This window comes from Xenopus tropicalis, chromosome 8 (assembly GCF_000004195.4).
Source record: "Xenopus tropicalis strain Nigerian chromosome 8, UCB_Xtro_10.0, whole genome shotgun sequence".
NCBI classification, from domain to species: domain Eukaryota; kingdom Metazoa; phylum Chordata; class Amphibia; order Anura; family Pipidae; genus Xenopus; species Xenopus tropicalis.
The window spans coordinates 50,631,671-50,642,449 of NC_030684.2; the positions used below are offsets into that span (position 1 = coordinate 50,631,671).

The following is a 10,779-nucleotide window of genomic DNA, read 5'->3' on the forward strand; positions in this document are numbered from 1 at the left end:
CCCAGTAGCTGCTAGTTACGCTAGTGCCAGCATGCTACCTCGGTTAGAATCAGAGGAAGCACTGTCAGGCCTTTGCCTCCCCAGTCTGCGCACAATTAACCCACAAGACCAAACTAGGAGATCATCTCTCGCTGTCAGAGCGCAGCAGCCTATCAGTACCTTTGGGGGCGTGGCCATTCTGGAAGCGAACCCATAGCATTAAAACGTGTTGACGCAAGGTACGCACTGCTTCCAAGATGGCGGTGACCAGTGAGGGAGCCGGTGTTGCTGGACTGAAACGGACTCATTTGGGAATTCCGGAGGCAGTGTTTGTGGTAAGGGCTAAAAGAGCAATTAACTGGTGCCAAGGCTTGTGCTACAAAACGACTTGTGTGTTGTCCCTGCTGGTAGCGTTATAGTGTTTGTGTGAGTGTAGGCCAGCTCTGGGCCACTGTCCGCATGGTTATCTAGGCGTGTTCCTTTCACAAAGCTTGACTCTATATGGAGCCTGGTTACTGCGTTACTATGCCCGACCTGTGACATGCGTAACTACATTTGTTGGCAGATTTCTTTTGCGGGCCGTTTCTATGGGCTCCGTGCCTGTGAGTTGCACACCTTCATTTCTTTAGGTTATAGAGTGGTTTCACTATGGTATAATTGGCCCTAGTATAGTTCTATGTATGTGTATTTTTATAGCACTACTTTCAAGTGCAGGGCTAAACAGTAAATTCCGAGACCAGAAGTGGAGCAATACAGTTTATAGAAAAGAAAGAAATAATGCAGTTATATGTAAGGCCAGGGATGCTGTCTGACATTGCAGGGACCAATATTCAGGGCTGGCCTTTTGGACCTATTGGGCCCTGCACCAGTGGGAATAAGTATATAAAGCAGTTGGTGAGCAACATCCAAGGGGTTGGGGAGCAACATGTTGCTCAGGAGCCACTGGTTGGGGATCACTGCCATAGACTGTCACTATGTAGTGGGCTGGTGGGGGCTGTTTGGGCCTCTGTGTCCTAGAAATGCCAGGGCCTATTTTGAATCCCAGTACAGTCCTGGTCATAAGACCCCCTAGAACCAATATAATGACCAATATGCATTGATATACCAAAGTATGTGGCATCCACGAAGAGTCTTTCACTGTGTAGTGTGTGCTTGAGGGGCCAATAATCACTCAAACTGTATATAGAATGCTTGGTGTTTCAGTGCCTAGTGCTTGGGGGCCACAGTGTGCCATGATTTGTTGGGGGCCAATGTAACGAGAAAGAAAGGTGATAGGGCAGGGTTACATCATCAGTTACATGGACAGAGAGAAAGAGAATCTTGGAATCTTGTGCCAGCTGGCAACACCTTGTGTAGGGGGCCTGCCAAAATGGTCTTAATTGGGTCCTGTTTATAAAACCGACCCTGCCAATACAACTAAGTTAGTAGGGTTCCACCCCTTCCCCCAAAGGGGCCTGGGTCCTTAGCTGTCTGCCTAACCAAGAAGTGGTTTAAAAATAAATAAAAACTCATCTATATAAGTAATGTCTTGTCCATGCTCTAGATATCCCTGGGCTATGCCGTTATTTAACATAACGTCCCTGGCCCTCTTTGTTGCTCTGTTGCATTTACTTCTCACTTTTGTGTTTCCGAGCCGCCATCATGACAAGGCCCTTAGTGTACCCCTTATTTAGCATTGAGACAAAAGGAAGAGGGTCTCTGTGCCCTAGAGCTTACTGTTTAAATGTGGGAGATAAATTGAACAAAATGTGTTATTCTAGCTCTCAGTATAAATATAAACTTATCAATGTTCTTCCTGTAAATTATAGAAAGATTGGCAAAGGATTATTTTTGTATGGTGCACATACAGGTCTGTATAGGAAATCTTCTTATCAATGAGTGACACCAACTGTGCACTGTACAAATTAGTGGACATATTATCATGATATGTTTGTAAAACAGGGTCTATCAAAATAATGTAATATGCCCGCAGTCTATGGAGACCATAAGCAGGGACTACAAATATTTAGCCGGCTGCTAATAGTTAGATAATCTTCTAGAAAATCGGTAAGTAAAAGGGTTATCCACAAGTAGTGGTATAGGACAGAGACTGTGCCCCAGAACAGATGGCCCATACCTTGTTTAAAGACTGTTTTGGATTGCAGTTTTATCATTGCACTACTGGTGGTCAATTATAAGGAGCCTATATGTGATGCTGAAATGTTTGCTTTCAATAGGAAGATGTAGATGCTTTTATGAAGAAACCTGGAAATGAGACAGCAGATGCAGTACTCAAGAAACTGGATGAGCAGTATCAGAAATATAAATTTATGGAACTTAATTTGACCCAGAAAAAAAGAAGGTATGTTGGTGGCTTGCTCTTTCTAATATGCCAGTATCATTTTGTATAAGAAACCTAACAATTTATTTTGTCTTTTTCAGGCTAAAGAGCCAGATTCCAGAAATTAAGCAGACCTTAGAAATTTTAAAACACATGCAGAAGAAAAAGGTAATGCATTAAAAGCCAAAGAACAGCTTTTAATTTATTGCATATGGTTGATGCATATTTTTCCACATTAAGTAGCTCTGCACACTAAAATTTCTCTCATTACCTTCAGAAGTACAGTGGACTTAAAAGGGTTGTTCACTTTTGAGTTAACTTTTATCATGACGTAGAGAGTAATATTCTGAAACAACTTGCAATTGGTCTTTATTTTTTATTTGTATTTTTATTCCACTTTCTATATATTAGTGTGCCCAATAATGCTGATCTTTATAGCTTTTAAGCAACTGGTCATGTTCTCCTGCCTCCTTACATGTGACCCCTTGCTTCCCTTCCCTGTACACTTGACTTGAGTGGGTAATTTGCAGTTCAGCTTTACAGGTTGCTCTTCATATTGCCTAATTCTTTCCTCCTTTTCTGCATATTGCTCTACAGTAGATTCTCTCTGACAATGTTTCTGAATAGTTTTTAATTGTGTAAAAAACTTTGTGTTTATTGATGCACGGTTGGTGGGTGATTACTGCCCAAACATTGATGTCATCGGCTGCACTTGGGCGCCAATTTAGGTTTGAGTGGGTCTGTGTGCTAAGTTTGTTCACTTTGAGAAAGTTTTTCTAATTGTGCTTGTTTAGTGTCATTTCTTACGATTCAACTACATACTAGGCAGTTTAAAAACGCACCCCTTTAGATTAGAGGAACGGAGCTTCCATTTAAAGGAGCGTAGGAGGTTTTTCACAGTGAGGGCAGTGAGGTTTGGGAATGCCCTTCCTAGTAATGTGGTAATGGCAGATTCTGTTAATGCCTTTAAGAGGGACCTGGATGAGTTCTTGAACAAGCATAGTATCCAAGGCTATTGTGATACTAATATCTACAGTTAGCATTAATGTTTTTATATATAGTTTATGTATGTGAGTGTATGTATAGGTTAGTGTGTGCTGGGTTCACTTGGAAGGGTTGAACTTGATGGACTCTGGTCTTTTTTCAACCCTATGTAATGCTATTGACCCACTCATACCTTGGCCTCAGGATGTGGGGTTTAATAACTGACCCATTCTGCTCTCTGCAGAATTACCTCCTTAAATTAAATGTAGGTTTCAGAAAAACACCCTTTGAACTCGCCCTCTGTATGAAAATGGAGTGAAAGTCCTTTGGCGATCCTCAACCCTGTAATTATATTTTTACGTAAATATTTATATACCTTAGTCTATTTTTCTTGAATTGATAACTGAAGTCTTTGTTCTCTTTTCACATGTATTTTTATCTGTATTTATATAACCCTACTTGTACATAAAGTTCCATATAATAAAACCGTACATTAAAGAACAGAATGATGACCATTTATAAAAAAAAAAAAAGGTTAAGCCAAAAATGTGTATAATTGCATTTAAGATGCACAAATGAAGAAGGCAGTTGGTGCTCCACAATCTACATAGGTTGTAATTAACAAAAAAAATGATTTGCAAATTTTGCTTATAGATAGACACAGCACAGTGATGTTTTTTTTTGGTGTGGTATGATTATTAAGGGCTTCTGTTGATTATGTCAGACACCCATCAGCATAATAAAAATATTTTAATAATTTTCATTATAAAGGGTTGCTTGAGAAAGACACCTTGGTATGCGACCAAGATTATATGTTACTACAGATTAAATGCGTTAAAATGGTTTAGTTACAGTGCTTCAGGGAACAGTGCTTGATCCGTTGGTTGATCAGTGTTGACAAATGTTAGTTCTTTTTGTAAAGATAAACATTTGTTGTAAGCTACACTGATAAATTACTGGTAAATCTCTAACATTGTCATTGTGTACTCACAGTGTTATTTGTTTCTAGGATACTACTGAACCAATGAAAACTAGGTTTCTGCTAGCCGATAATCTGTACTGTAAAGCATCTGTGCCACCTACAGACAAAGTCTGCCTGTGGTTGGGGGTGAGTATGTCTGATGTCTGTACTTAAATTCAGTGTTGTCTGTTTATTGTAAAAAAAAATAATTGGAAGTTTAAAGGTGGCCACACGTGGCGATTTGCGATCTTTCGTGTGACCACCGGTCGCACGAAAGATCGTTCAATCGGTCGCTAACGTTCAGGGCTAAAACGGCAGATAAGGAGGTAGAAACTATAGGATTTCTACCTCCTTCTGCCGATTCAGCCCTGAAGGCAGATTTTGCTCAGGCGCCCAATCAAAATCTTTTAACCTGCCCGATCGGCAAGTCGACCGATATCCGCAGCGAATATCGTATGATACGAGGTTTCGTACAATATTATCGGTGCGTGTATGGCCAGCTTAAGCCTATGAACTAAAATGCCTTCTGCCTTATTCAAGTTGGGCAGGCCATTATTCCACTGTTAAGGCAGAAGGCATTTTAGTTCATGGGCTTAAACTTCCAGTCTTTGGTGTGGGCACCATTTGTGCAATGCTAGCTTGCCATCCAAACGTATCCAAGTTGGGCAGGCCATTATTCCACTGTTGAGTATTGATGGCAAGCTGGCATTGCACAAATGGTGCCCACACCAAAGACAGAAGAACACATCGTGCCACATTTCTATGACTTGCCCTTATTACATTGTTCAGTGGTGGTTCTCTGTCACAAATGTATTTGATACCTCCCATAGCAACATACCAAGGTGGTTTAAAAAGTGACTGATTAATTAAAAATTACAAGGGCAGCAAGAGAATGAAAACACTTGAAACTGCAATGTAAACTATAGTAGAGTTTAAGTAAATTGTGAAAAAAGTGAAGAGTTGTATTACTTTTTTTTTTTTAGAAAAGAGTGGTTGCTTGAAAGTTTGTGAACCCTTCAGAATGTTCTATATTTTTATATGAATGTGACCTAAATCATTATAAATAATGTTTTGTGAAGGTGAACTGCCCCTTATAGCTTTTGTGGAAAGTTATATTTCTGTCCTTATATATATTTTGTTTTAATTTTGTATTTGATTTTTTTCCCTTCCAAAAAGGCAAATGTTATGCTTGAGTACGATATTGATGAAGCTCAGGCTTTACTTGAAAAGAATCTTTCAACTGCTACAAGAAACCTTGATTCTACAGAAGAAGACCTCGACTTCCTTAGGGACCAGTTCACTACTACAGAAGTCAGTATCCTTTTGAAAGAACCAAAAATGCTTCAGACTATCAAAATGCTGGTCTATTGACAGCAAAGTTCACTATAAACAGTGTTATGCATAAATAAAAACGGTTGTCGGTGGTTATAGGCATTGGGATAACCACAGTTATACTGTAGCAAAGTCTGTGCAGCCCCTAATTCTAAACTTAATTTAGTGAAAAGTTCTCCATTTCTGCTGTTGGCAGTATTATGCTTTATTCATGTGCCACTGGCCTGTTCTATGTAAAATTTAACAGTGATTGATCATCATTGACTTGTTTCCTTTCCCCAGCGGTTCCTATCACATTTACACAGCACAACAGGAACACAATAGGGACATCAAGAGACTATTCACTTGCCAGTTTTAGTGTGGAGGAAACCCATGCAGTCATGTTGCCATGCTTAGGTTAACTTGATCTTTGAATAAGACTCCCCAATTCACATACTGCATGTCTGGTTAAGCAGTTCATGTATATGTGTGTTGAGTCAAACATCTATGCTCCTGAAGTAATCACTGATGAGAACTGCAAGATGTACATTTTACATGGATTCATTTTAAGTGCCGAAAGCTGTTTTATTACCTTTTCTCTTCAAAACGTAGTTTTCCTGCCTTCAATTTTATAAATAGACACTGACAATTAACACCCAGTTATGTCTTCCCCATCTTATATAGATGCAAGGACTTTTGCAATTTTAGGTATCATAATCTTGGGTGTGTAAATGGATTTGTAAGCTAACTCCAAGCTAACCAGTAGTGCTCTATTTCAGGACTTGCTTGCTCTGGGCATTGTCATTTTTGAGCTGAGGGAATTACATTATAGGTTTTTTTTATTGTTTATTTATTCAGGGTTACAGGGTTATGATTTTCTTAAGTTAGGATGATTATGTCAGATCCATTTTTATTTTTGGAAAGCTTATTTTGTTTGTATAACTAGCAGTTTTAACCAATGTTGTGGCACAGCACTTTGCGAGTAATAGTCTAAATTATGTGAAAAGGGGTGGGCGACAATCATGTTTGCTAAAATGTCCGTATTTGCTGCACAGTTTTTATCCCCTGAAGGCAAATTTTCCTCTTCAGACCTGGGATAACACTTTTGTACGTGGCACTGTTTTTGTTGCGGCACTTATATCTGATATTGCAAAGTCTCAGGGGGCTACCTATACAGCAAATATATAAATTGCTTCAAAGAGGTTATTTTTCTTAAGCCTGTAGTGGCAGAAAAAATGCAAGGAAATATATAACTTAAGCTTCTTATGCCTCAGTTGTCACAGGCCTTTACTAATTCACCAATGAAATTTGTGCCTTTTCTTTAACACTTTTACTTTACAGATATGGCTAGAGTTTATAATTGGGATGTAAAAAGAAGAAACAAAGACGATCCTTCAAAAAGCAAAGCATAACATCTCCTCGTTTTAAATGTGACCAGTTTCTAAACAGATTTTTAAAAAGCCCCTAACATTTAGGATGGAGTTAACACTCCTTTGGAGCGAGCAAAGCTGATCGGAGAGCAGGCACCATTTTATTTATTGGTTCACCCTGATTTCATGCATGCTTTGGTTGGAAGTTGTATATCATTTATGCTGTTCTCTTGCCAAACTATCTATGAAGCTGAATGAAAACATTTTTATCTAAAAGGTTTTTGGGTTTTCTGTGTTGTCCACAGTCGTCATTCTCAAGACATTCAGTCTATTAATTTCACAGGGGAATTTTTTTTTAAATATATTCTGGTATTATACTGTGCAATTTCAGGGTAGTAATTAAAATGCTGCATCTTCATCCTTTTTTACTCATCAGTGAAGAGGCTTAGAGGTTGACAGTTACTTAATCTAATTTCCTGTTTTGGTAGCACTGCATTCTTTTAAGTTATATTTAATTTTTTTAAACACTTTTTTTTTTTCTTTTTTAAAGCACTGCTCATCATGTCTGCACGCTGCATTCATCTTGTAAAATGTATTTCTGTTGACCATAGTGTAAACCGATTGGAATATAGCAAAGGTTTAACCCTTAAGCTGCATTATAAAAAATTGTATTTTAATGAAACCTTGGTCTCTGTCAAAGGTACCTTCTGATAATGCAATTAAAAACACTTAGTTCAATGATAGTTGAATTTTTTTTGTTTTAGTAGCCCAAGAACTTGTGGGTAAAATTTAAAATTGCTCACCGTTGGCCCTTTATGATGATTGCCTGAAAGCACAAACATCTATGCTTTTCAAGGGATGCTTCTCCTTCAGGTGGCAGTAATGTGCCCTTAAGACATATATATTTGTGTTCTGTCAAGTGACATCTGTAAATATGGCTTTGGGGTTGTAACCTAGCACTAGGATGCAGTATTTTAGGGAACTGTACCAGGCAATAACAGGAGTTCTAATATGTATGTTTATGGTATCTTTTAATTTATTCCACTGGCAGAAGCTTAACTATCCCTCTTTTTCATAGGCTTTCTGTACTTGCAGTGATCACGACTAAACGTGGCCATATATTGAAAGATCCGCTTGTTTGGTGACGTCGCCAAGCAAACAGATCTCTGGGTGATATTGAGTTAATAGGTCCAATTGATTGGATCATAAAAGCCCTTATGCAGGCCATCAGATCAAGGGTGCATTAACACGCAGATCAGTTTCTCGATTCATTGGGAAAACCAAACCTGTCCAATCAGCTTGGTCTGTTGGCACCTTTCATTGCTGCCACCTTAGGGCTAGTGCTACATGGGGATGATTCTCAGCCGGAGGAAAAACACAGGCTGTGAATCAGCCCCTACGCTAGCACCAGGCCCTTTCCTTGCCTGCACCTGTCTGTGCAGGTAGCTATTAGCAAAAACAATGCGAGAGTTTATATTTCACAGGCAATATCCACTGTGTCTGCCTGTGCCCAGGTTGACAGTGCTTCTGGGTGCAGGAATGGTAGTAGGCTGGTGCCAACATGTGGCACTAGGTTTCTTAAGTTTTAAAATTTTATATAAAAAAAAAAAAACACATGGGGACATGGGGAGTGAAATGTAAAAAAAAGGTGTAAAAATACTATTTATAAAGTGGTGTTCTCCTTGTGATTTAACACTGTCCATTTCTGAAATCTACTTCCATTCTTCGGCCCCCCTCACCTCTCCCTGCACAGTCTTTTTACAGAAAGTGCCCCTATTTTAAAGGAGAATGCAAGTCAAAATTTAAAAAGCATACTGCCCAATAGTCGTCCTATTGTTTAGTAAAAACGCCACACTTTTGGCTCACCTAATCAAATATTTACTCAGTCACACTTACTTCACATTTTCTAGAACAGGCAGCCATCTCTAAAAAGGTATTCTCCCTTCCTTTCCCTCCTTGCTTCATACTGCACATGTGTTTCATTCCCTGCCCCCCTCCCCTCTGCCAGATCCGCTTCTGATTGGCTGGTGGGCATGTGTAGCTCAGAACAGGAGACAGGATCAAGTTACACACATGCTCAGAGAATAGGAAGGCTGCCGCTGGCAGCCTACAGGAAGGACAGAGATTTCAGTGATGTCACTGTAGTCTTCACACTGCTGTAGGCTGCCAGCACCATATCTCAGAGAAGCAAGCAGGGATCTGGGAATTTGGATATGCAGTAAGTACTTAAAACGAATGCCTTTAGACTTACTTTTAATTTATATTAACCTTTCTTTGTCCTTTAACAAATGAAAAACAAAATGCAGCATGGCAGAGATTGCAGGCACAATTTTTACTCCCTTCCAATCCTGTTCATGTCTCTTGGCTGACACAGAGCTAGTGCGGAATCGGCTTTAATGCACATACTCCTGCAGGTTCAGTGTCATAGAAGAGACATGAAGAGGATCAAAAGGAAGTGAAGATGGTGTTTGCACTATCCTCCGTGCTGCACTGCATTTTTATTTTATTTGTTCAAATAGGGGTACTTTTCTATGAAACAGTGCAGGGTGAGGGGCCCATGGATGGAAGGTGAGTGGGGCTCAACTTTCTAAGTTCTACTTTAACTTTAAGTACTACTTTAAATGCAGTGTAATTTCAATATAGAAAAGTGGTTGTTTTAATTTGCTCCAGAATTCTATGTCTATGCTACCTCAGTGCCATTGTAACCCATTAAAGTTAACAGGCACTTTCAATTCTTGGATCTGCCAGTTGGGATCACAAATTGCCAAACATCTACTCTGCTTAGATTGTTTAGGGGCTGTCTGCTTTATGTTACATATATTGGACATTTTATTTCTCATTATTAAAATGTTGAAGCTAAAATATTATACTGCATTCTGTCCTTGTTGGTTATTTAGCAAGTGTGCTGAGAATTACAGTGGCATTGCAGTCATTTGGCAAAATCGCTGATATATCGCGCACCCATTTTTCACAAATGGAATTTTTTTTACGTTGGGTACAAAGTGGACCCTGGAGCTAATGCATGGTCAGGGGGCACTAGTAGCTCTAGGGTTCCCATGCGTTAATAAGTGCAGCACCAAGTGATTCAGAACGAAAGGCAGAAATTGATGGGCACAATTATATGGATGTACCTTTAAGCTTTATTTTACCGCTTGAATTGGATAAATAATTGCAGATAATCTATTAAAAGCAGGTTTATAGAGATGTTTCTCACCCCTCTAGTGTTCAGCTAACATTTTCTTTGCCATAAAACTGCAACAGAACCACTGCTCGCCCAGTTTTTTAATGCCGCTAAGAGATGATTGTTGAATGGAGCATTTTCTGCAGTGATTGTAGTGATCTAAATATGGTCTATCACCTTTAATTTCATTCTCTTTTCGCACAAAGCTATGATGATTTTAGCAGAAGGTTGTATTAGGTTGTTCTTAGCAGTGCTTTGAGAAAGTGACAGGTTTCTGCTGGTATGCACCTGGCTGGGATTATACCTCTACATTTGCTCTGTCCATGGAGAGTGATTGGGATGCTTGGCTTACACCAGGGATTCCCAGCCTTTCTTACTTGTGAGCCACATTCAAATGTAAAAAGACTCGGAGAGCAACACAAGCACCGTAAAAGTTCATGGAGGTGCCAAATAAGGGCTAAGATTGGCTATTAGGTAGTCTCTATGCACACTATCAGCTTACAGGAGGCCTTGTTTGGTAGTAAATCTTGTTTTTATTCAACCAAAACTTGCCACCAAGTCATGAAATAAAAACTAAACTACCTGGTTTGGGGGCCCTGGGAGCAACATCCAAGGGGGTGGGGAGCAACATGTTGCCCCTGAGCCACTGGTTGGGGATCACTGGCTTACACAA

General features: G+C 39.5%; 1 protein-coding gene across 2 annotated transcripts; it reads left to right on the forward strand.

Moving 5' to 3' along the window:
• Positions 1–212: 212 nt before the first annotated feature.
• vbp1 (von Hippel-Lindau binding protein 1) lies at positions 213–7,668 on the forward strand. 2 transcript variants are annotated; one of them, NM_001127120.1, is made up of 6 exons: positions 213–314; positions 2,196–2,320; positions 2,401–2,467; positions 4,293–4,391; positions 5,421–5,559; positions 6,897–7,201. In NM_001127120.1, exons 1-6 carry the CDS (start codon positions 237–239, stop codon positions 6,965–6,967), a joined length of 579 nt encoding a protein of 192 aa, NP_001120592.1. In that variant the 5' UTR covers positions 213–236; the 3' UTR covers positions 6,968–7,201. The 2 variants fall into 2 exon arrangements, with proteins under 2 accessions (NP_001120592.1, XP_012823500.1); XM_012968046.1 differs by having other exon boundaries at positions 235–314; positions 2,200–2,320; positions 6,897–7,668.
• Positions 7,669–10,779: the final 3,111 nt, after the last annotated feature.

Excerpts from the sequence above, each read along its gene's own strand:
- vbp1 (NM_001127120.1), top strand. The coding sequence starts at position 237 with ATGGCGGTGACCAGTGAGGGAGCCGGTGTTGCTGGACTGAAACGGACT. Across the intron at positions 2,321-2,400 it reads TTGACCCAGAAAAAAAGAAG|GCTAAAGAGCCAGATTCCAG; the intron begins GTATGTTGGTGG and ends TGTCTTTTTCAG. Across the intron at positions 4,392-5,420 it reads AAGTCTGCCTGTGGTTGGGG|GCAAATGTTATGCTTGAGTA; the intron begins GTGAGTATGTCT and ends CCTTCCAAAAAG.